General features: G+C 46.0%; 2 protein-coding genes across 2 annotated transcripts in view; both read right to left on the bottom strand.

Annotated features, from left to right (window-relative positions):
- MRPL19 (mitochondrial ribosomal protein L19) overlaps positions 1 to 26715 on the bottom strand; it is a 200443-nt gene that overhangs the window by 117036 nt on the left and 56692 nt on the right. The gene's annotated exons all lie outside the window — the stretch shown is intronic.
- LOC144949930 (complement C1q and tumor necrosis factor-related protein 9-like) overlaps positions 1 to 26715 on the bottom strand; it is a 44575-nt gene that overhangs the window by 2422 nt on the left and 15438 nt on the right. The window contains exons 2-4 of the mRNA XM_078879920.1: positions 11099 to 11217; positions 10169 to 10358; positions 6469 to 6513 (exon numbers count right to left, since the gene is read on the bottom strand). Coding sequence (XP_078736046.1) covers positions 6469 to 6513; positions 10169 to 10349 — 226 coding nt within the window. The 5' untranslated portion in view covers positions 10350 to 10358; positions 11099 to 11217. The remainder of the gene's footprint in view (positions 1 to 6468; positions 6514 to 10168; positions 10359 to 11098; positions 11218 to 26715) is intronic.

Here is a 26715-nt window from a genome sequence, read left to right as displayed (position 1 = left end):
TCAGTAGATACTATATAATTAGTAGTTACTACTATAGTCAGTGGATACTACTATAGTCAATAGATACTACTCTTTATTATCTCACTATCATCTTGAGTACAATTTTATGTTTTGTAAAGGACATTGCATTTAGGCACTACGATATAAAACTACATAAGAAGATAAAAAAGAGGACCCGACAACGAATAACATATAAGTGGGTTTGTGGGTGCCTCTGAGTGTTTGCACTGTAAGTCAATAAAATCGGACACCCCACAAAATCACCAATTCGGCCCATATATGGAAGAAATCAGGTGTGGTGTTGCCAGTGGGGCGTGTCTCTGAATCTTTCCCATCGGGGCTCCTCCAGAAACAACAAAAAGACACTACGGATGACCACGTGGAATGTCCGAAAGCTCACTGCGGAGGAAAGGCTGCCACTCCTCTGTCAGGAGCTGGACCAGTACCGCATGAATCTCTGTGGCTTTCAGGAGGTCCGGTGGACCGGCTCTGGCTCCTGCCACCATGAGGGGTGGACAGTCCTATACTCGGGGCAGGAGACTGCCAAACAACAGATAATGGCTCTTCTTCTGAACAAAATAATGAAGGGGCATGGGAGCGTGGTGGTGAGGTGTGGGAAGCTGTAAGCCCCAGGCTACTTTGGGCTCGCCTTCCCATCAACCGGAGGTGAGGAGTGGTGGTCGTGGTTACTTATGCCCCCACCGAAGACGAACATCCGTGGAGAAATGCAGGCAAGGCTGATGAGTCAGATGGCTTCTATGACCTCCTGTCACAGGTGCTAGCTAAAATGGCCCCTCTGGATAGAATCATCTTGTTGGGTGACATCAATGCCCGAGTTGGTCATGATGCTGGCACCTGGTCTGGAGTGATTGGAAGCCATGGACCAGATCAGCTCAATAACAATTGTAGGAGGCTGCTAGATTTTTGTGCAGCCCATTGGCTTGTAATTACCAACACGTTGTTCTGGCATCGGCGCATCCACACAACATCATGGATGCATGCCGGGTCCAAGCAAGAACATCTGCTGGACCACGTAGTTGCGGAACAGCAGATGCAGGCACATGTCCTTGACACCAGGACCTACCGTGGAGCTGATCTGCCCTCTGACCATCGACTTGTCATCTGTATAATGCGCCTGCCATTCTTCCACTCCGGTGGTGGGTGTACATCCAGGACCCCATGCCAACATAAGGGGCCATCCATAAATTACATCACGCGATTTTGGACGATTTTTTACCCCCTCCCCCTCATCACACGGCGTCACAAAAAGTCAGATCCCCCTAAAATATGACGTCACAAAGCTCTGCCCCCTCCCCCCCAAAACCATATTTCCATTTTGAAAATAAAACATGCTTCAAATCGATTTAAACTATTGTCCTTGTAGTGTGTATTTAATGTGGCGCTGCACTCCGATGTTGTAGGAGAAAACATGTAATAAAAGTCTATTTAATTAAGTAGAACGTATTGTCTACATTTATTTAAAGTTGCGGATTTATGTGACGTCACATTTCTCCTCGTCACACATCGTCACAAATGTCTGACCCCCCCCCCCAGGTGCGTGATGTCATTCATGGACGGCCCCTAAGGTGGCCTGGTCTCAGCTAGCTGATGAAAGTTGCAAGCGAGAACGTCATCATCACTTGCGGCTGGGGTTGGCATCGTCCCCCACTCCTCCAGATGTCGATGGTAAATGGGCGAAGTTTAGGACTGCGATTCATGCAGCTTGCAATGGCTGCTTTGGGTAGGCGGTCGAGACCTCCCCAAAGACCCTGGCTGACAGAGAAGGTGTTCAGGATGGTTGAGAAAAAGCGACAGGCCCACTCTAATCGTCTGCAGCATCCCACGTCAGAGAATGAGGAGGCTTACCGCAGCCTTCGCTCGGAGGTTCGGAGAGCTGTGAGGCGCTGCAAGGATGGGTGGTGGTCGCGGGTTGCTGAGGAGATGGAGTCTGCCTCAATGGCCCGCGATCACAAATCCCTATTTAACTCCATCAAAAAGTAACCTGCAGTGCCACACCTATTATCATCATTAGGGAAAAAAACGGTGATCCAATCTCCAACCCCCAGGAGCAGGTTTGAAGATTTGCTGAGCATTTCTGTTAAGTCCTGGGGGAGGGGAAATCCCTCGACATGGAAAACATCGTAGGACAAAGTGGGGATGACCCTGCTGAAGCTGCGGTGCCTCAAATATTTGAAGAAGTCACCCTCTGTTAGTGGCTGGCTGAGGTGCCATCTAATGGTAGGTTTTTACCCTTTTAACTGGTACAAAACTGACACCTTTATTCAAGGCATCATGTTTGCAATGACCACAACACAAGTAGTCAATAAAGCAAACAAAAAGAAGCAACTCTGATAAGGATAATAATATGCACTGTCCTTGAAGTTGATTGGCCCACACCCGAGACGGCTTTCTTTAGAGCCTAGTCCCCATTGGTGTAGGGCCAGATGACACCAGAAGGCGTACAACTCAAAAACAGTGCAATATCAGAGTATTGAGAGTTCGGGGTAAACATTTACACTATGAGATCTCTTTTACCAGTGGCAAAATAAAAACCTACCATTATATTTTGCCACTGGTAAAAGAGATCTCATAGTGTAAATGTTTACCCCGAACTCTCAATACTCTGATATTGCACTGTTTTTGAGTTGTACGCCTTCTGGTGTCATCTGGCCCTACACCAATGGGGACTAGGCTCTAAAGAAAGCCATCTCGGGTGTGGGCCAATCAACTTCAAGGACAGTGCATATTATTATCCTTATCAGAGTTGCTTCTTTTTGTTTGCTTTATTGACTACTTGTGTTGTGGTCATTGCAAACATGATGCCTTGAATAAAGGTGTCAGTTTTGTACCAGTTAAAAGGGTAAAAACCTACCATTATATTTTGCCACTGGTAAAAGAGATCTCATAGTGTAAATGAGGTGCCATCTGTTGAGAAAGTACTAAAGGCGATCCTTCTGAGACCAGGAATAGGCTCCGGGCAAAGATGATCTCCCAAGCGAAATACTGAGGGAGGGTGGCGTTTGTGCACAGACTGCCCTACATGACATCATAACAGTCGGGACCACTGGACGGGTTTCGCAGGATTGTAAGGATGCCCTGGTTGTCCCCCTCTTTAAGAAGGGGACCGCACAGACTGTAACAACTACAAGAGCATCTCACTCCTCAGTGCACCGGGAAAAGTCCTGGCAAGGATTATTCAACATCGCCTTGCCAGGCACGCTAAGCAGAGGCTTGCGGAGCCTCAATGTGGTTTCAGAAAAGGGCGGTCCTGCACAGATGCCATATTTTCGGTCCGTTTGCTACAGCAGAGGTGTAGAGAATTCCAACAAGAGCTACATCTCTGCTTTATTGACCTGGTCAAGGCCTATGATACCATCAGTAGGCCTGGGCTCTGGGTTGTTCTTCGTACTTTCAGAGTCCCTGACCCTCTGCTCATGATCATTAAGGACCTTAATGATTGTGAGCGGGCCCGGGTAAAACTACGTGGCCGGGAGTCGGAGTCATTCCCTGTTTACCTTGGGGTGCAACAGGGATGTCCTCTGGCTCCCACATTCTTTAACATCTTTTCGACCACGTAGTCCGTGAAGCTTTTGATGGCTGTACCAGAATAATTTACATCTGGTACAGATATAATGGGAGGCTGATCGATGCCCAGGATTGGTCAAGGGATGGCTCCTTATTGGTCAACCACGTTATGTATGCCGATGATTTGGTAATTGCCGCTCACTCAGAGGAGGAGTTGGAGGTGCTGATGCTGAACCTGGAGCGTGCCACTAAGAGGGCCTTACCATCAGCCCCACCACAACTAAGCACCTGCCTGGGTATTTTGTACCATCGGGCACTCCACTCCCACAACTCCCAATAGGTGATGGCGCAGTTGTGGAGAAAGTGGAGAGTTTCACATACCTGGGCAGTGTGCTCATGACCGGCTCCAGTTTGACAGCAGAGGTCTCACTCAGAATCAGTCGAGCGGCATTATCTTTTCATCGGATGCGTAACACTGTGTGGAAGCTATCTGGTCTGTCACTCCACACGAAGCTTCAAGTCTTCTCGGCCACAGTCATTCCATCCCTTCTCTACGCTTGCGAAACGTGGACCCCCCAAATTGAGCATCTTCGCAGATTGGAAATATTTAGGCTGGCCTGCCTAAGATCCATCCTAGGTTTAACTAGGCTGGATTGTGTGAGGAGCTCACAAATCCTAGGAAGATCTGGGAAAAGTCCCATCAGTGAGCTCCTCCAGCAGGCAAGGCTGCGTTGGCTGGGTCATGTAGCCCGCATGCCCAGCCACCGCATGCCTAAACAGCTTTTGTTCGGCCGGATAGAGGGGGATAAACGGATGCAGCATGGGCTTGAGAAGAGATGGAGTGACGTGGTACAGGAGGACGTGGAGCTGAGTGGACTTGCCGATGACTGGTATCAGCAGTGTCAAGATCGGCCTCTGTGGAGGAGGCTCGTGAAGGACGCTGGTGGGCAATTGGAGGAGTCACCCTCCAACAACAACGAAGGGCGGAGAAGCGACGCTAACAACAACGAGCGGAGCGCCGGGTGACTAAGGCACAGCAAGTTGGCACAGTAGAGAGCACAGGTGGTGCATCAGCCAGTTATCTCAGTCAGTCGACCCGTGGCACCTGGGTCTACCCCGTGACCTCCTGCCAGCGCACGTTCGACATTTCACGTGGCCTCAAGGTGCACACAGCGTGGCACAAGCGTCGTGGTGACGTCACCGCCACTTAGTGGCAAATGGCGGTTGTTGTTGTTATTGTGCATCGTGAATAGAGGTGTCTATTGTATCGATTCTCCTCAAAGTCGATCCAAGAGCCAAGTTAGAGTATCAATTCATCGAGGGTTAATCACTTCGTCAATTCGTTGGCAAGAGATCCACGGATCGAGTAATCCCATTGGTTAGTAAAACTTCGTGCGAATCACCCCCCTTTTCTGATTGGCTAATATCCGCATGATCGGCGATTCAATCACAGTCCGTTTTCATTGCGCAGCCATTCTCAGGCACGCCTCGTGCTGGACTCATCTCCACAGTTGAGCAGGGATTGGCTAAAACATCTCAATTCCTAAAAAATGTCCTGCAAGTCACTCAGTTGAGATCAACGACAACCTGTATAGCCTAAACAGCCTGCCGAGCCAAGTGCTGTTAGCCAGCAGCACCAATGAATGCCTGCACGGCATACGAGGGAGTGGGTGGCTAATACCCCGCCCGGCCTCCTTTGTCTTCCTAGTGGGGATGTTTAATACACCAGACTGTCCCCTCATTTGAGGCCGAGTCTACGTAGGGGAGGCCCAGGACCGGTTCAGATGATTGTCTATGATGTTAGTGGTGTTGGCCGTCAGCGGTAATCTAACTCGGGTCTATGCCGGGTTCGTAGCGCAGCATGCTAACTGCTGTGCCACCACTCCAAGAGATTGAGATCACACACAGCAGCAGCAGCAGTATGTATATTGAACTTCTTTTGCACCGTACGTAGTCAACCGCGATAATTGGATGTGGGGGGGGGGGGGGAAAGACAAACTAAACACAAAAAGCAGTTATAATGAAATTAGTTTTAAATTTAGGTGTTAAAGTGCATAGCTCTAGTGACTTCCTAAAATCTGAAGAGCGTTCCAGACGGCCGCAGAAGCGCATCTGAAAGCGCGCAATGCGGTGACCACCAGCTTTGTTCGAGTGGCAGCAACACTCGCTATTGCGAACACTTGGAAGTACCCTCCTGTAAAACATGTTCTTGAGACTCTGTGAGCCATTCCTGGGTAAACTAGTTTAGTAATAATCTATGGGACCATTTTTGGCCGGTATCAAAATGTTTGAAAAGAATATATAAGCTTTACCCTTCGAAGCTAAATACAATAGGTGGTAAGATATTCAGACACGAGCCCATTGTTGCAAGCAAGTCTGCATCAACCACACATCATGCTTGTGGTAAAGCATAAAAACATGATTTAATAAAAAAAAATGTTATAACATAGATACAAAAAAGGTCCTATAGCTATAACTGGTCGACCCAAGCTATTAATGCTGTGATATTTCCATTGTCCTTGCAGTGTTCGCCTTCTGTTGTTATTCTCTGGTCTAACACGGGTGGTGAGACAAGGCAATAAAGGAGGCTGTCTCGGGTGTAGGCCAATCAGTTTCAAAGACAATGCATACATTATCAAAATGTTTGTTTGCATGTTTTACCACAAGCATGATGTGTGGTGAATGCAGACTTGATGACGTCTTGCAAAAATAGGTGTCTGAACATCTTAACATCTTATGTATTTTAGCCGGAAAGGGTAAAGTCTATTAGTTTTAAACTAATAATCATAATCATCATCGTAAAACTTGCAGTTGTAATAATGTTTTGATTCATAACAATGCGTCGTTCATGCAAATTTCAATCTGACAATCGCTGAGGAATTACAGAGCAAGCCGCAAGTCAAGATGTTTTCAGAGAATGCTGTCGAGTTTGTGTGGACGCACCTGGAAGTCCTTGCTCACTACTCTTACAGGGAATTCCAGGTAGACCTAATGTGGAACAGACAAAGACAAAGATCCCTCATTATTAGCCTGAACTCAATGTCCTATTAGACAGCACACATCAAAGCCACTCGCCTTCTGGATGCGCTAAGAACTTTTTTAAAAACTCAACTACAGTATGATGGGCTTTGTGTCTCACTGACGCAACCAACGTTACAGTGGTTCACTTGCGTGGACGCGCTTGCCTCACAGTGCAGTTGGCAGCGCCGCAGCTTGTGTTACACATAGACATGACATTAATTTGATTTGAAGCTTTCATGACTGCAGGAATCCATACTCTTTGGTTCTTTCGGTAAAATCACAAACACAATAAATCACGACGTTTCGGGCCCGAAACATCGTGATTTATGTTGTTTTATTTTATACCTACGTAACGTTACCGAAAGAACCAAAGAGTATGACATTAACTTGCTAATCCCCCTAATCTCCCTGCCTAATCTCTCCCATCAACATAGTGCTAATCCCCCATTAACACTGCTGTGGTGTGCATATGCGACCGAACTCTTATGCGGCGACGGAAGTTTATTTCATGCTAATCTCTCTACCTAATCTTTCGCTCCCTAATCTCCCCCATTAACACAACTGACGTGCTTGCGTCCGGGGATGGAATTCCTTTCCAGCTCAAACTCCGCTTGCTTGCCCATCACCACATAAATAGCCTCTTGTTGTAACAGCTCTCTCGCTGGTGGGGCTGATGGTAAGGCCCCACCTCTTAGTGGCACACTCAAGTTATCAGCAGCAGCGCCTCCAACTCCTCCTCTGAGTGAGCCACTATTACCAGGTCATCGGCATACATAACGTGGTTGACCAATAAGGAGCCATCCCTTGACCGCACCCGGGCATCAATCAGCCTCCCATTGTATCTGTACCAGATGAAAATTCCTCCGGTACAGCTACTAAAGGCTTCACGAACTACGTGGTCGAAATAGATGTTAAATAATGTTGGAGCCAGAGGACATCCCTGTCACACCCCAAGGTGAACAGGGAATGGCTCCGACTCCCGGCCACGTAGTTTTACCCGGGCCCGCTCACCATCATGAAGGTCCTTAAATGATCGTGAGCAGCGGGTCAGGGACTCCGAAAGCACAAAGAACAACCCAGAGCCCAGGCCTACTGATGGTATCATAGGCCTTGACCAGATCAATAAAGCAGAGATGTAGGTCTTGTTGGAATTCCCTACACCTTTGCTGTAGCAAACGGACATAAAATATGGCATCTGTGCAGGACCGCCTTTCCTGAAACCACATTGGGGCTTCGCAAGCCTCTCCTCAGCGTGCCTGACAAGGCGGTGTTGAATAATCCTTGCCAGGACCTTTCCCGGCACACTGAGGAGTGAGATGCCCCTGTAGTTGTTACAGTCTGTGCAGTCTCCCTTCTGAAAGATGGGGACCACTAGGGCATCCTTCCAGTCCTGCGGACCCGTCCAGTGGTCCAGACTGTTATGATGTCATGTAGGACAGTCTGTGCACAAACGCCACCCTCCCTCAGCATTTTGCTTGGGAGATCATCTCTGCCCAGTGCCTTTCCTGGTCTCCGACTCTGGATTGCCTTCAGTACTTCCTCAACAGATGGCACCTCAGACAGCCTCACAGGGGGTGACTTCCTCTTCCAATATTTGAGGCACCGCAGCCTCAGCAGGGTTATCCCCACTTTGTCCCACTATGTTTTGCATGTCGAGGGATTTCCCCTCCCCCAGGACTTCAGAGAAATGCTCAGAAAATCTGCAAACATGTTCCTGGGGGTCGGAGATTGGATCACCGTTTTTTACCCTAATGATGGTAATAGGTGTGGCGCTGCAGGTTACTTTTTGATGGAATTAAATACGGATTTGTGATCGCGGGCCATTCAGGCAGACTCCATCTCCACAGCAACCCGCGACCACCACCCATCCTTGCAGTGCCTCACGGCTCTCCGTACCTTCGAGCGAAGGCTGCGGTACGCCTCCTCATTCTCCGACGTGGGATGCTGTAGCTGATGAGAGTGGGCCTGTCGCTTTTTCTCAGCCAGCTTGAACACCTCCTCTGTCAGCCAGGGTCTCTGGGGAGGTCTGGACCGCGTACTCAAATCAGCCATTGCAGCTTCCGGAGTCACAGTCCTAAACCTCACCCATTTACCCTCGACATCTGGAGGAGTGGGGGACGATGCCAACCCTAGCCGCAAGCGATGATGAAATTCTCGCTTGCAACTTTCATCAGCTAGCTGAGACCAGGCCACCTTAGGTTTGAATGGGGTCCTGGGTGTACACCCACCACTTGAGTGGAATAATGGCAGGCGCATCTTACAGATGACTAGTCGATGGTCAGAGGGTAGATCAGCTCCACGGTAGGTCCTGGTGTCAAGGACATGGGCCCGCATCCGCTGTTCCGTCACTTCGTAGTCCAGCAGATGTTCTTGCTTGGACCCGGCATGCATCCATGATCTTGTGTGGATGCGCCGATGCCGGAACAGCGTGTTGGTAATTACAAGCCCATGGGCTGCACAAAAATCTAGCAGCCTCCTACTGTTGTTATTGAGCTGATATGGCCCTTGCCTTCCAATCACTTCAGACCAGGTGCCAGCATCATGACGAACTCGGGCATTAAAGTCACCCAACAAGATGACTATCCCGAGGTGCCACATTAGCTAGCACCTGTGACAGGAGGTCATAGAAGGCATCCGACTCATCAGCCTTGCCTGCATCCCTCCACGGATGTTCGTCTTCGGTGGGGGCATAAGTAACCACGACCACCACTCCTCGCCTACGGTTGATGGGAAGGCGAGCCCAATATAGCCTGGGACTCACAGTTTCTCACACCTCACCACCACCCTCCCATGCCCCCTTCATTATGTTGTTCAGAAGAAGAGCCACTCCCTGTTGTTTGGCAGTCTCCTGCCCCGAGTGGAGGACTGTCCACCCCTCATGGTGGCAGGAGCCAGATACGGTCTACCGGACCTCCTGAATACCACAGACATCCAGGCGGTACCGGTCCAGCTCCCAACAGAGGAGGGGCAGCCTTTCCTCCACTGTGAGCTTTCGGACATTCCACGTAGTTATCCGCAGTGGCTTTTTGTTGTTTCTGGAGGACCCCAAGGGTAAAAATTCAATCTCCTGGCTCTGCCAAATGGGGTGTGGCCAGGAGACGTCATAGACGCCTCTCCCCCCGGAGCCTCCGGCACAAGCTTGTTAATTACATTTTTTGGTCGTAGTTTAGTGGTAGTTAATTGAAGGTGGAGGGGTTACCAGCCCCTCGCACCCGTCCAAAGCCTCCATTTAGCCACTGTGGTGGTCACAGACGCCATGAGGGGAAAGGCCAATCGGAATTGGCCCTCCCCCCACAGCACTGCCCACGACAGTGTTTCCCGTCCGGCACCACGAGCAGGTAGGGGGTTGTTTTGCCAGACATGAAGGCCACACTCACCCACCCACTCACACATGCACTCACCCATTCACTCACCCAGTGGGTGAGTTTATGAGTGAGTAGGTGAGTGAGGGAGTAGGTGGCTGAGTAAGTGGGTAGGTGAATGAGTTGGGGGTGAGTTGGGGGCGAGTAGTTGAGCAAGTAGGTGGGGGGGTGACTGGCTGGGTGAAAAGGGGCGCGAGTCAGTGAGTGGGTGGGTGGTGGGAGGGGGTGTGGGGGGGTTCCAATACATTTATTTTCCTTACCAGGGGGCCCCATTGGACCAGGTGATCCCGGCAGCCCAGGATATCCGGGAGGCCCACGTGGCGCGGGTGGACCCACGCAAGTGCATTTGTCTGGACGGAAGGGCTCCGAGGTCGACCAGCTGGGAGCTCCCAGACCACAGAGTAGAGCGGCAGCGAGCAGCAGGGACGCGTAGTGAGACATCACCTAATCCTGTGCACGGAGAAACCACGTGGTTGGTGGTGGTGGTGTCAGCTGCACAGAGTCTGCCATTCTTCCACTGGGGTAGTGGACACCTACCACCGTAGTTGAAGAATGGCAGGGGCATCTTATAGATAAGTTGTTGGTCAGTGGAAAGATCCACTCCACGGTAGGTCTTGGTGTCAAGGCCATGGGCCCGCATCCACTGCTCGGTAACTATATAGTCCAGCATATGTTCTTGCTTGGATCAGGCATGCATCCATGATGTTGTATGGATACACTGAAACTGGCACAGTGTGTTGCTAATTACAAGCCTATTGGCTAGAAGCCTCCTAACGTTATTATTGAGTTGATCTGGCCCATGTCTTTCAATCACTCGGGCCCAGGTGTGCATCATGACCCACTCGGGTATTAAAGCCATCCAATAGGCTGACTCTATCCCGAGGGGCAACTTTAACAAGTACTTGGGACAGGAGGTTATAGACTCATTGGACTTGTCTGCATCCCTCGACTGATGTTCGTTTTTAATGGGGGCGTAAGCAACCAACATCATTTCTCGCCTCTTGATGATGGGAAGCGAGCCCAAAGCAGCCTGGGACTCACAGCTTTCCACACCTTGCCTACACACTCCCATAACCCTTCATTCGGTTGCTTATAAGCAATGCCACTCTCTGATGTTTGGCACTTTCCTGCCCTGAGTGTAGGACTATTCACATCTCATGGCAACTGGAGCCAGAACCAATCTACCAGACCTTCTGCATTCCACAGAGGGCCAGGCGGTATCGGTCCACCTCCCGACAGAGGAACGGCAGCCTCTCCTCCTCAGCGAGTTTGAATATTCCACGTTGCCAACCGCAGTAGTCTCCTGTTTCTGGAGGAACACCGAGATGGGGGGGGGGGGTCAGTCTGGCTCCGCCAAATGGGGGTTGGCCAGAAGGCGCCATTAACGCCTGTCCCCCTGGGGCCTCCAGCACAAGCTTAGTTGGGTGTTTCCACTGTGGTTTTTCGTAATAGTGCCAGGTGGAGGTGTTACCAGTCCTGTGCACACATTTATCTAACTACATAAACACACTAACAAACTTACTCAACCCCTGCTCACCCCACTACACCCGACCAACCACACACTGTACCACATCACATACCCACATTGTAACCATACACCAAAGTCAAAGACTAAATTGGAACAAGTGTGAGTTTGTTACTCCATCCTCATTTTTAAAGCCAATTTTTTGATCACGTAACATTTGTGAAACATTATTACTCAATCAAGTATTGATTTTATGTATTTTAAATGTCAGTAAAAATGTTAATTTAACATTTGGGAAACATTACATCCTGTTTACAAAACCGGATGTAATGTGACACACGTTTACAATGTGTTTCCAGTATAAGGTCACCATTGATCGATTTCTGACACAGAAACTTCATTTGCGCATCTTTCAACATGACTCTGCAGACATTTGAACAGCAATGTTTCTACTGTGCAACCTAGTAAAAAGTCAGTTTGTTTCTTAAATAAAAGGTCACGTCACTGCAGGAAAGGAAGAATACAAGGTAAAAAAAAACACATTTTAAACATTTCTCAAATGTTTTGTGTTAATCTCAGTAAAAATAATCATGTTTAGTACTGCAATCTACACTTATCACTCTTCGCCAAATCAATTTATAGCACTCGGGGGCTGTTTTATAACATGTTAAAGCATTAGTAAAGGTTAAAACTTCAAATACTTAACTAAATCCCATATTTCTGCCTTTTTTTCGTGAAAAATTTGGGGTTCAAGCCCGTGTTCAGTAATGTATGATTGCGCCGATGGCAAAATAGGGTCTGAAAATGACCATCTGATTTACAACGTAGTTTCCATCTCACGAAGTCAACAGCAGTCTTGTGCTCCACTATCTGGGCACGCTTCTGCATCACAAACATGGAGCAACTTCTTATTAAGACTTGCGCACAATTGTAACCTTTAAATCAGCCTATGTGAAACTCGGACTTGTTGAGGATAATAATGCAAAGGATCCAGTAATGTAAGTAGTCGTTACCATCAGATTTGTGACTCAACTACGTCAAGTATTCACCACTATCCTCTTCTACTGCACTCAGGCTGAACCACTGATCTTCTGGAACAAATGTAAGTATGAACTTAGAAAAAACTTAATGCACAACGACAAAACTAACTAATTCACTCCACTCATTGAACGTATGGTGCTCCTCCTTCTTCAAGAAAGAGTGTAATGATAAGGACTTGATCTCCATGCAAACTTCTCGTCTACACCTGATCCAAAAACATAATGCGGAAAGCTCAAGTACCAAGAGTCTTCGGGAGGATACCAATTTTGATGAAGCTGAAGTTGAAGCCAAGATTCAAAGAAAGTTGCTCACTCTTAATCCCGTACAAATATGTGTATGACCACGTCATGGAATCGATTGCACACGAACAAGACAAAGTCTTTGCCCTCAATGCAAGTGGAGGCACGGGAAAAAACACAAACCATTAATGTCATTTTTCGATTTAAAGCTTTCGTGACTGCAGGGATTCATCTTCTTGGTTCTTTCGGTAAAGTCACGTAGAAGGGAAGTAATAAATTTATTTTTATTATTTTATTACTTCCCTTCTACGTGACTTTACCGAAAGAACCAAGAACATTAATGTCATCCTTGACAAAGTATGATGCGAGGGAAACATTGCAATTTCTACGTGAGGAATAGCAGGCACTCTGATGGAATATGGCCAAACTCTTCATTCAAGATACCTCGGGATATAAAACAGGAATCCACTTGCAACTTCACCAGAAGTGATGCGACGGACAACTTAATACAATCTTACATTAACACGCTAATTTTTACCTGGCAGCCCTTTGATTGGTGGAAAACCCACCACCATCGCTGCCCACCACTTACATTAACAATGGCTGCTGACATTGGGGCTATGCCCATTTCAAACCTTTATAAACAGTTGCCTTTAGAAGCTAACCCCCTTTTCCTGATGATGACCGCTTGTGTTGCGATCGAAACGTCGTAGTTTTTTGTTATTTTATTTTAACCTATTGTGGCACATTAGGAATGGATCACTCTTTTAATTATATCCTTGTGCAGCAAGGGAGTAAAGTGTGGTTCTGTGAAAGTCCTGATGTGCTGTGCAGTGCATCAATGCATGTGTGTACAGCAGCATGCGATGACTGAGTTGGGTCTGTAGGTGGCTGGCAGGGTTAATGAATAACCGCACGTGTAATCCAGCCACATGGTTAATGGCGACTCGGAAGAATTGCTGCGTGTATCACGTGCTGTTGCATTTTACAGGTAAAGGACCCAAAGGATGTTTTTGATCGTATACTGTACACATACAGTACATATAATGGGTGTAAGATACCGATATAAGTGGATGGTATAGATAGACATACAGCTTAGGATTAAAGTAATCTTCGAATAGTGATGTGCAAATGTGATTGTCAAAGACAAAGATGGTTTATCAGTAGTAGAATTGGGTTTAAGAGAAAGGGTTAATGAATAACCGGACGTGTAAACCAGCCACATGGTTAATGGCGACTCGGAAGAATTGCTGCGTGTAACACGTGCTGTTGCATTTTGCAGAGTGACGGTGCTGCTCTTCACAAGATTAATATTAACCACAATTAAATGTGCTTTCCCTCGATTTGGAGCACCTGCCCACGTCCTTCATTTCGAGTGTGCAACACTATCTACGTGACTTCACCGAAAGACCCAAAGAATATCCCCCGTATATCTTTGACAGACTGTTGGGGCATGTGCTGTAAGCGAGCAGCACCTACGAAGGCCGGCACGGTACACGGGGGGGGGGTGGGTGGCCAGCACCATGTGCAGTCGCTTTTGTCTCCCTCGTGGCGATATTTACTACACACCGTGCCAGACACTCATTTGAGTCCGAGTTGACACACACGCACATACCAACAGCAGTTACAGGAACCACGACTTCTGGAGGTTAGCGGTGGGGGGGGGGGTTTGCCCCCTTCCTTACAGACCTCCCCCATTCCTTCTGCACCAACCCCCTCGTGTATCGTTCCGGCTTTATCAGACGCTACTCGCTAAAGGCACTTGCCCCTGTTAAGGCTATACGGGGATTCTTTGTCTATTATTGTGCTACTGAGATGTTGAACCATCATTAAGGTGTTGAAATGTTTCTGAAATAAGCGTGCCGAATGGCGCTGGAGAGTAAATAAAATATTAAAATAAACAATGCCGAGCTTGACCGCCAGAAAAGTAAATGCAATGCACTTCACATCCATTAGGCAACGGGTCCTTGGGGTTACTATTGTTGTGCAGTCACAGCACGGGCAGAACATCGCTTTGCGAGACCTCACAGGACGCCGATTCATTCTAGTGCCCTTTGTCGTGGAGAACGTTTTGTACGAAATCCAAAAATAATCTGCAAAGTGCTCACGAGTGAGAACACTCGGCGGCGCTGCCTTAGGAAATGTCACCCCGCCCCCACAATTCGTTCAGCCAATGAGAGAGATGCGCGGCTCTGAGCCAACCAGAACACACCACACCACTCCCCGCGATTCGATGACCACGATTCGTGGTCACGATTCCGTTCAACAAAAAAAAAATTCTTTAGCCAGGTGAGAAATCATGAGAGAGCAGGATAGAGTTACAGGCTCCAGCTAAAATAAACCTCACCAGAGACATTTAGACCAGTGGTTCTTAACATTCACTGTAGACTTGCACCCCTTTGCTGCTCAATTGTAAAACAAATTGTGTTAATACATACATTGCTCTGATGAAACTTACGTGCCCTTGCTCAATTCGTGCTTTCGATTACTTACCTTCTAAAAAACATCTGGCCAAGTCTCGCATCCCCAGTAAGGACATCTCGCATGCCCAGGGGGTGCGTGCGCCCCAGGTTAAGAACCACTTATATAGACCGAGAGCATCGCTAGGGTTACCGAGGTGCTGGAGCTCTTCTCTGAGTGATCCCGGACTGGGAGCGCAGCAGCTGCCCCACCGCTGCCTTGTAGGAGTTCAGAACAATACATTCTGGAATACAGTTCATAATACTTATGATTTTGTATTTTTTTTAAAGAGGTAACGTTTACCGTCCGTATTATTATTGTTGGCGTTATTACCGATACCTCAATGAAGCCCTCCTATATATTGCTGATACCAAAGAAATTACGTCGGGAATGCATCCCCATATTTCCCATGATACAATAATGACCCCCTGTCACGCTGATTGGATGAGCGCTCACTTATCCACGAGCAACGCATGTTGAGGAGCGCCAAGCGAGCTCTGCCTTTACCTGGAGAGCAGATGTGAAGAAGAGGAGCTCTGTGCGAGAGGAGATCTGTACGAGGCCCAGTCAGCAACGATTGATGTCGCAGACTGCCCCCCCCCCGTTTATTATTGCCTCCCTTGTGAGCAAACATCTCCCCCACTCTCCCCCTCTGTGTGTTTTAGAGATTGGGGCAGGGGGAGGTCACGAAAAAAAAGAGCGATAGAGGGAGAGAGCTGAGGAGCGGTTAGGGCCATGGACTCGTTATCAGAAACAACAGAAAAAAACAAATGCAACAATAGCAACTGCAACAACAGCAGCAGCAATATTAACAACAGCAACAATACCTTGTGATGGTGACGCTGTGACTCATGCTGCTAGTGACCGTCTGTTTGCAGCCGGGCCTTGCTCTCGCGAGACTCCGGCTGAGCGAGCTGAGTGGTCTGGTCAAGAAATGCCTCCCCTCTTCCCTGGATAATGGGGGGCCATACCCAGAACTTCTCTGGCCTGGATCGACAAACCAATTCTATTTCATCTAATGCCGATACTGTGGTGGGACTCACCAGCAGACTCGGCCCAGCATCCAACGTGCAGAAGTGAGTGCTGATCGGCCGACTCTCTGGTTCAAACTATGCGAGTTCCACACCCACTATGCTATGATCTGCTGTGGAAATACCGATCCCTACCCGAGCGTAACTTGTTGCAATGCCTCACGCATAGTTGTGCTGCAGATCCGGTCAGTTATTCTGCCCTACATTCACACGATCACGGAAGAGCGACTTCATTGCCATACTGCTCCTGATGTCGGTTGTCCAGCCAAACCCTGGACCAGGGCAACTCAACTTTCCATTGGTCAACGCATGCTTGGAAGAAAACCGAAACAAAGATGGTCAATGCATCACACGTTTTCAGATGTGCTTCTGGGGCCATCTGGAATGCTCCTCCTTTCGATATTCGGAAGCCACTGAAGATATCCATTTTAAAATCTAAATTGAAAACTAATTTTTTAGAAATGCTTTTTGTGTTTAGTTTGTTGTCCTTCCCCCCACATCCGTTTATAATTACATTTGGCTACGTACGGCGTGAAAGAAGTTCAACATTCATACATCACACATGTTTAGTTTTAAGGCAGAATTCTTGAAGAGTGTGTGGAGTCTTCTGCCAAGTTCTTTCAGCAGTGGGGGCGGGGCAGGCGATGTTGCTGTGCATGATCCCCATTGCGTGATTTGCAGCGAATTTTTTAGCATTGAGATATTTTGACCAATACCAGTTACGAGCAGTCCTGAACTTACAAACGGGTTATATGTTTCTGATACTTGTTCGTAAGTTGGATTTGTTTGTAACTCGGAACTCAATAGTTAATTATACACTACACACAGTTCGTATTATAAAATGTGTTTGGTTCAACAAAAATGCGAAGCATTGTTAAACTCATAAATAAGATGTATCGTACATTTGCAATGGAATAAATACTGTACTAAAATAAGACGTAAAATAAAGTAACATAAGAATAAAACTCAGTTTTATTTTCAGTTTACCTGAATCCTGATGCTGGCTTCCTTGTTAGAAGGGGTGCAATGAGTCCACACGGGATGCTGGGACTCATTGCATATCGCAGAGGATCACTCCGCTGAATGTAATAGTTCCACGGTTCGGTTCTTAATCATGACCGAAAGTTTGCAAGTCGGATGGTTCGTTCGTAAATGCGGATGTTGGTAAGTTGGACGTTCGTATCTTTCAGGAACTCCGTTGTACTTCATGTCTATGTTCATAATAAAGGTTTTTGGGTTAGATCGCGTTATTTATAAATGTGTCGTAACCCTCCACCACCCGACACGGCCAAACAGTAAAAAAAATGTGTCACGTTGACAAAAGACAAATAGTTCACTACTTTAGCCCACCGGTGTGTTGAAGAGTGAATCCACAGCATTTACAATTTTTGAGTACGACGTTTCGCTGGTAATTACATCCAGCATCATCAGGCAATTCGCCAGAATGGTGAAGTCCTCACTTGCTCCCAGTCTTAAATAGGTGACTTCATCATTTAACTCATTCAGGTGCAGTGATTTGAGGCGGAGGGGGGGGTATTGTAATTATATAATATAATTGGTAAGCAATCAATTTTTAAGATTAGCAACGAGTTGTAGATTAGTAATTAATTGTAATGTGTGTTATTGTAATTATATGCTACGTTAGTAATCAGTTAATTAGTATGTTTTTCCCCTATGAGGAATTGTAATATGTATTATTTAATAATATACTTCCAGGCCGCACAAAGCCTGTAGCTGTCAGAGCGATTAAAGTTATTTATATTTCTCTCAATTTCAATGGATTCTCTAATTAGTCTTTGCCAGTAATAATTAGTTTTACACAACACTTCAACGTTATCAAAATCAATTGAGTGTCCTTGTTGACAAGCAAGTTCTGCTACTGTCGACAGTTGTGTTTGAGATAATGTAATATTTATTTGGTGTTCTTTTAGTCTTACGCTAATGTTACGTCCCGTCTGTCCAATATAGCATCTGCCACAAACAATTAATCCGATATACATCTTCTGTTGATAATTTAGGTAATTCGTGTTTAGTGCAAGACACTAGTTTTCTATTTTGTGTACTGTACCAAATCTTACTGTAATGTTTTGCTTTTGCAAAGCACGGGCTAATTTGTCAGTTACTCCTGAGATATATGGTATTTTAATTGTTTTAACAATCTGATCGCTTTCAGTAGTGTTGCTTTGCGATCGTGATTTGGCATTCAGTGCTCTGTTAATTTGAGCATTATTGTAGCCATTCTGTCGTAGTGCTTCTTTAACATGTTTAATCTCTCTCACTAGACTTTCACCATCTGACACTGTTTTAGCCTGATGTATGAGCGTCTTGATAAGAGGATTTCTGAGCTGGGTGATGATGTGAATCTGCATTCAAATAGGCATCAGTGTGCGTTCGCTTTCTATAAACGCTTTGTGTTATTTTACCATTTAGGCCATGTCCAAGCAAAATATCCAGGAACAGGAGTGTATTATTCACCTCCATTTCCATGGTGAACTGGATGGCCGGGTTTCGTGCATTGAGATGATTTAGAAAATCATTAAGTGTATCTTTACCATGTGGCCAGACAACCAAAGTGTCATCCACATATCTAAACCAAAAATATGGTTTTAATGTGCTCGAGGCAAGTGCTCTTGTTTCAAAGTTTTCCATGTACAGATTTGCTATAGCAGGAGATAAAGGAGAGCCCATTGCTGCTCCTTCCTTTTGTTTGAAGAAATCACCTCTCCATAAGAAGTAAGTATTATTTAAACAATGGTCAACGAGTTTCCGAAAATCTTTTGGTAAACCTGAATTCTTTACTAGTGTATCAAGTAATTTAAGTGACTCGTTCACTGGAACCTTAGTGAATACAGAAATCACATAAAAACTCACCAGAATATCATTAGGGTTAAGTTTAATATCTTGAATCACATTCACAAGATGTTCTGAATTTCTTATGAATGAAGATCTACTACTGATGTAGGGCTGCATTTGTTTAGTTATATATTTTGCTAATTTGTATGTGGATGAGCCAATTGTACTATGGGTCGTAATGGGATGCCGATTTCATTAATCTTTGGTAGTCTATACAGTCTAGGTGGTTTTGAGGCCCTTGGTTTAATTTGATATTACTCATTCTTAGGGATTAATGAATTTGAAATGATTGCAGTAGTCTTACGTTCTAAAGTATTAGTTGGATCTCGTTTAATTTTTATGTAGGTACTTTCCTCTAGTAAATCTTTAATTGTATTATCATAATCGGCTCGTGACATCACTACAGTAGTGCGCCCTTTATCAGCTACCATGATTTGAATATCTTTATTTAAACGAAGTTCTCTTAAGGCTTTTGCTTCGTTCGAGCTAATACTTACTTTTGGTACTTTACTATTCTCAATTATTTTGGCAACCTCGTGTCTAGTCATCTCTGCCTCATTATGTGGAAGGAGTCTTACCGCTGATTCTACCTCAGCAATTATCTCATCCACTGGAATTGTGCGTGACGTAACGGAAAAGTTAAGGCCTTTAGAAAGGACAGAGATTATGTCACTGGTTAAAACAGTGTTAGTCAAGTGCATTACGGTTTTGTTTTTAAATTCCTCATTTTTTGTGGGGATTTGTTTATTATGAAGTCTAGAGAATGTATTCATTTGGCTAGTTTTTGTTAGATTAAACACATCATCAGCCAATTGTTGTGTTATGGTATCGATTATATTCCAATAATGCATGGATACACCATTGCTTATATCTAAGTGCAATTGCCTTAGAGATTCCGAAATGTAAGATAATGCACTCCTGTTGTGTTGTTTTCTCTCTATTAATAATAATTCGCTAGCTTTGTGTAGTATTTGGTTAGCTTTAGCAGACTTTACGTGATGTGTCATTTTAACTGCGTTTGGTATTACCTTCGAATCTCTGCACCTTTTGAGGAACGCCAGTGAAGTTATCAATTTAATCCGCTTAATGATGGAGCTTCTCCAATTTTCTGGTTTTCTGAAAATAAATCTTCCCATATAGGTTAGTCAGTTTAACACGTAGGCTTTCGTGACCAATATTATTCATAATAAAGGTTTTTGGGTTAGATCGCGTTATTTATAAATGTGTCGTAACCCTCCACCACCCAACATGGCCAAACAGTAAAAAATGTTTCACGTTGACAAAAGACAAATAGCTATGGGAGGAAACCCATGCAGAACAAGGTGAGCACATACAGTCTCCAATAACTCGCACTTACACATACAATAAAGACAAAGATCTCCTTATATTCTTAACAAACTGTTGGGACAAATACTTTTGGCGAGCAGCTATGAAGGCCGGCACGGCACGCGAGGGGGTGGCGATGTTTACACACTGCACCAGGTACTCATTTGAGTCTGACCTAGGGGTCGACGGGTTCATATTTCAGCGCGCTAACCACACATCCTCACACTTAAACTCGCTCACACGCTATCATCTTACACTAAAGTACAGGAGGAGAATATACAATTGCCTCACGTACAGACACACAACAAAAATAATTTACCACTAAGTAGCAGTGACTTAAACATAGCGAGTGTGCCAGGCAAGGTGTAATTTGAAGCCACGTGAAGTGTTGAAGGCTCCATATCAGGAGCTCACGGAACAGACCCAGGTGACATGGGTTGACTCACTGAGATGACTGGCATATGCACCACCTGTGCTCCTTACTATGCCAACTGGCTGTATGTGAGCGTCACTCCTCTGCCCTCCATTGTTGTTGGAGGGTGATTGCCTCCAACTGCCCAGTAGCGTCGTTCACGAGCCTCCTCCATAGAATCCGATCTTGACACCGCTGGTACCAGTCTTCAGCAAGTCCACTCAGCTGCACATCCTCATTTACGACATCAGCCCACGTCTTCTTGAGGCTGTGCTGCGCTCTTTTAGCCCCTACCTGGTAAAAAAAAAGTTGTTTGGGCAAGCGGTGGCTGGCAAAGCATGCTACATGGTCCAGCCACTGCAGTCTCGCCTGCTGGAGGAGCTCACTGATGTAACTGTGCCAAGATATCTCAAGCATCTCTGAGATCCTCACACAATTATGGTTAAATCCAGGGTTAATCATAGGCAGGATAGCTTAAATATTTTTAATCGGTGCAGGTATTCCTTTAAAGGGGTCCACGTTTTTGAAGCATAGCGTCATGTAGAGCAACAGGCCAGGTAGCTTCCACACAGCGTTATGCAGCTGATGAAGAAATAATAATACCACTCGACTGATTCCGAATGAGACCTCTGCTGCTAATCCGGAGCTGCTCATAAGCACACTGCCCAGGTATGGAAACTCCTCTTCCACTCTCTCTTCCCAACTGCCTCATAACTCATGGGAGTGGAGGGAGGAGCGGGGGGGGGGAGTGTTTAATGACATAAAATACCGAGGCAGGTGCTCTGTTTTTGTGGGGCTGATGGTAATGCTCCACCTCTTAATGGCTCACTCGAGATTCAGCCGTAGAATCTCCAACTCCTTAGAGTGAGCAGCAACCACCAGATCATCAGCACACATAACAATGGTTGACCAACTGGGAGCCCATCCCTTGATCACACCTACTGAGCCTGTCCCTCAGAATGCACAGCAGGGCTCGCCACTATCAGCTCACTTCAATTTTGCACGCTGAGGCTGAATGAAAGAATAATTCTGACAAGTAATCTGGTTACATTCCACTAAGGGCTTTAAGCGTCCTCATAGGATTTTAAAATAAATTGTATATTTCACTGGAAACCAGTGCAGAGCTACAAACACAGACTTAATATGCAATCACTGTGTTGTTTTGGTGAGAACCATGCATTCATTCATGCAGTTAGCGAATAACCGTTGTGCCAAACGTTTGCCCTCTTGCGACAGCATTCACATAAACTTATCTTGTTGCCATACACCGTTGTCTCGAGTATTTTTTTTAAATCCATGGATCACGGGGGCACCATGGGGGCAGCACCATTCCTTTGAGGGTCGCAATCTACTACGAACATGAACTGCCAACTGAAATGCGCAGTTTGTTAGAGGAGTTTGCGCATCAAGACGGGCGACGTGTCCACAATGAACTGAGCTCTCGATCATGAGAAGACTGGTCTCATAGACGCAATGGGAACATGATTAAGTCGAACGATCGAATGACAAGAAGGCATCTTTTGCATCGTGTGTGGAAAGACTGCAGCAAATCCTAATCAGCTCGAAGCAATTGTCCAGGCCTCCGCACCGTACAACAACATTGAGAGAACACAGCACTGGTAGACTCTCAGTTTGGTGCCCAGACTTGACCGTTTCTAGAACCAAATGTGGTTCAGACCGTTCTGAACTCTTGCAGTTGAATTCGGCACGAGCTGTAGCCGTGTTAAGGCATGACTTGTCAGCCCAGCAGACAGAGCATTACAGTCGTCTGGTCGAGATGGAATAAAGGCATGAACTTTATCGGCAGCAGTGAATGATATATATTACATTTTGACAATAGTTCTTAGATAATAGAAACACATCTTTGTAACCTGTTTAATGTGACTCAGTAGTTCGACCAGAGTCAAAGATAACACCCTGATTTCTCACTTCACAGTTTAAATTTAAACCAAAAAAAGCTTTAAATTTCGATTTAAAGCTTTCGTGACTGCAGGGATTCATCTTCTTGGTTTTTTCGGTAAAGTCACGTAGAAGGGAAGTAATAAAATAATAAAAATAAAACATAATAAAATAATTCTCACAACGTTTCGGCTACAACGCAAGCAGCCGTCTTCAGGTGAAGAATGAGACACTGCCAAGCTAGGAGCTTATATATAAGCTGAGTTGGAGGTGGAAGAAGAGCGCCTTAACAAAAGAATGTGCATATCAAGAGGAATTTAGCATATTCATGGTAAATGCATAGGAGGTGGGCGGGGGGGTTTCAAAGTCATATTATGCCCATGCATTATGCAGGATCAGCAGCACCAAAGGGAGGGGGCAGGGGGTAGCATTAACAAAGGGAGGGAATGTTAATATTATGTAGAAGCAATGAAACATGTGAATGGGAGAACGGTGGCAGGAGACCCGCTGCGGAGCAAATAATGCATTCCCTGTGGAGAACACAAGATACACAGTTAATGCCAGTGAGTGGACTGCGGTCTGAAAGTCACCGTAAACGTGAACAACAATCAGTTAAGATCCGATATGGTTTATTACGTCCTTCCAATGATTGCAGAGCCAGAATCCATCTTCTCGGTTGAAATTGTCTCTGTGTTTGTATATGTGGATCGCCTCATGAATGAATCTCTCATGGTAGCCAGATGGCTTGCAGAGAACCTCTGTCTTGGAGAAGTCAATGTCATGTGAGCCCACTGAATTGTAACAGTGATCTGCCACGGCTGAGGTGTTTGTCCTACCGTGTTTCAGGTCTGCTATATGTTCACGGATGCGGTCCGAGACATGTCGTTTGGTTTCTCCAATGTAACTGCTACCACAGAGGCAACTTAGTTTGTAGACGTCTCTGTGGTAGCAGTTACATTGGAGAAACCAAACGACATGTCTCGGACCGCATCCGTGAACATAAAGCAGACCTGAAACACGGTAGGCAAACACCTCAGCCGTGGCAGATCACTGTTACAATTCAGTGGGCTCACATGACATTGACTTATCCAAGACAGAGGTTCTCTGCAAGCCATCTGGCTACCATGAGAGATTCGTTCATGAGGCGATCCACATATACAAACACAGAGACAATTTCAACCGAGAAGATGGATTCTGGCTCAGCAATCATTGGAAGGACGTAATAAACCATTTCGGATCTTAACTGATTGTTGTTCACGTTTACGGTGACTTTCAGACCGCAGTCCACTCACTGGCATTAACTGTGTATCTTGTGTTCTCCACAGGGAATGCATTATTTGCTCCGCTGCGGGTCTCCTGCCACCGTTCTCCCATTCACATGTTTCATTGCTTCTACATATTAACATTCCCTCCCTTTGTTAATGCTACCCCCTGCCCCCTCCCTTTGGTGCTGCTGATCCTGCATAATGCATGGGCATAATATGACTTTGAAACCCGCCCGCCCACATCCTACGCGTTTCCCATGAATATGCTAAATTCCTCTTGATATGCACATTCTTTTGTTAAGGCGCTCTTCTTCCACCTCCAACTCAGCTTATATATAAGCTCCTAGCTTGGCAGTGTCTCATTCTTCACCTGAAGACGGCTGCTTGCATTGTAGCCGAAACGTCGTGAGAATTATTTTATTATGTTTTATTTTTATTATTTTATTACTTCCCTTCTACGTGACTTTACCGAAAAAACCAAGAAGACAAAAAAAGCTTTTTTAATTTTACCAGATAAAACCCACTGAGATATTAGCTCTTTTTCAGAAGCGACATGGCCACAAATAATAGCATAACGAAGTGGTCTATGTGGAAATTTATAGAAGCAGTCAATTATTCTAAACGCATGCTGATTTTAAATGTGGAGGGAAATACTGGAGGACCTTGAGAAAAATCCATGCCACCAAGACATGTAAACTCATCATATACAGAGCTTCAATGTCGGGACTGAACCCACGACCTCCTACATACCAGGTGGTTTCGTGGTAATTTAGATGAATGTGGAGAGGTCACGAGCCCCTTGCACCCATCCAGAGCCCCTCGTATGTCGCTGTGGTGGCTACGAGCGCGATGAGGGGAACAGCCAATTGGAAATCGGCCTTCCCTCCATCACAGCGTTACCGACCAGCACCACTGAGGAGATAAGGGGATTTGCCGAACTAGTGGAGAGTGGTAGTGTATTGGTTTGTGCACTGTGCTACAAACCCGTCGACCCGAGTTTGATTCCTGTTCATGGCCAACACAAGTCACGATTATCTGTACCAATCCTGGGCCTCCGCAAATGAGTACCTGGTATGGTGTGTAAACATCGCTACTCGGTAGACAAAGTCGGCCGGGCGTGGTGCTTGCTCGTACTCATGTGAGACTGAGTCGACCTAGAGGAGGCTCGCACACAGCTACACACACAGATACCCAGTTGCATACACAGACTCAGCTACACACGCACACAACTACACAAGCAGAGTTGCACATGATGACCCTGGGCTCGAGAGCATTGTCAACAGAAGCTGCGGCCGTTCAAACACAAATACCGGGAAGTTGCTGAAGTTGCTGACGTTAAACCCAGCTGTGTGAGCACTGCATGGAGGGGTTGGTGAGGGCCAGTGGGAGGGCGATATGGAGATTTATAAAAGCCAAATACTGGAAGAACATGTTTCTAAATGTAGAGGGAGAAAAATCCACGCGACCATGGGGAGAACACGCAAACTCCAAATAGGGTCAGGGGTGTCAGGGTCAGGAGAGGTAGTTAACATCTGAAAGACCTAAAGAATATGTTAACATCTCGCCACTGCGAGATGTTAACTGTTAAGAACAGCATCACTATAACTCTCAACTTCTATGAACGAAAGCCAAGCAGATCTGAGCTGTTACAGTGCCTGGATGTGTGCCCACCATCACAAACAGGTTGTCTTAGGGTTGTGGGGCCACGTTGTGTTTATATCCAGTTGTACTATGCGTCTATGCTGCCACCTTTACCAATCCCCAATGACCAGCTGGGGTGAAGTATGGTCAAACGGCCTCCACAATCAGCACGGCGTGGGGAGGGGCCCTCATCCAACAGTGGATTGAGAAAAGACCTCTACGCTCCTACGGGTATTGTGCGGCGCTCATCTCCACCAGTGGAAATTCCACATTCCCATGGCAGGTAACTTGTTTAACAACCACTGACTTCGCACAAAGTGGTACATATTTTATGACCCTGTAGAGATGACTATAATGGCTTGTTTATGTCAACCGTTTGACCCTACAAGAAATGAAAGCATAATTGAAGGTTGATAGCATGCAGAACGAAGCACGGCTATTACAATTGGAATAACGATCACCCTGATTGTAAAGTAGTGAAATTCCATTTAGAGCAAGGCGATACGTATAACGTGTTTAATTGTCGTATTTGCGATCATGAAGTAATGCCCTGTATGAAAGACGGTAAGACACATGGATTGCAATGCTGTAACAATACACGCATATGCACAATACTGCATATCGCGACACTGTGTTCAACGTGCACAGATTTAGCACTTTAATTGAAAACATTTATATAAACAATAATAATTAGACAATTTCGCCAATTAAAATAGCGATAACATTAGGGCATTTCATTGGAAAACAACTCACCTGCTCACTCAACTTGAGCAGAACCATGCTGCCCCCAGCGTGTCGGAACGGGGCGTCACAAAGCTAACGATAATGATATTTATTAAGATCATAACTACATAGTGTTTTTAGTAATTGTTATTGTAATTATTGGTCTCGCGCGAAGTGGGAACCACAGCGCCAGCTCCGGCGCCATGACGAGCGGCGATGTAAGCGCGCCTTTCATTGGTCATAGGCTGCCCTGCAACAAATGCTCTGATTGGACGAGACGTTTGACCTCGTAGCTGGGCGCAACCACTCGATATTTAAAAAAGGGGGGGGGGGGGGTGGGAGTGAAATGTACCATTATTCATTATTAAAATTAAGTAAAAAACACGAAAAGGCGCTGGATTGGCGGGACCTGGACCGGTATTTTTCGTGAAATCTTGAAATGTCACGTGAGA

This window comes from Lampetra fluviatilis, chromosome 55, assembly GCF_964198595.1.
Source record: "Lampetra fluviatilis chromosome 55, kcLamFluv1.1, whole genome shotgun sequence".
Taxonomy (NCBI): domain Eukaryota; kingdom Metazoa; phylum Chordata; class Hyperoartia; order Petromyzontiformes; family Petromyzontidae; genus Lampetra; species Lampetra fluviatilis.
The sequence above is the reverse complement of the archived record's forward strand: the minus strand, read 5'-3'. Positions and strand labels throughout refer to the sequence as shown.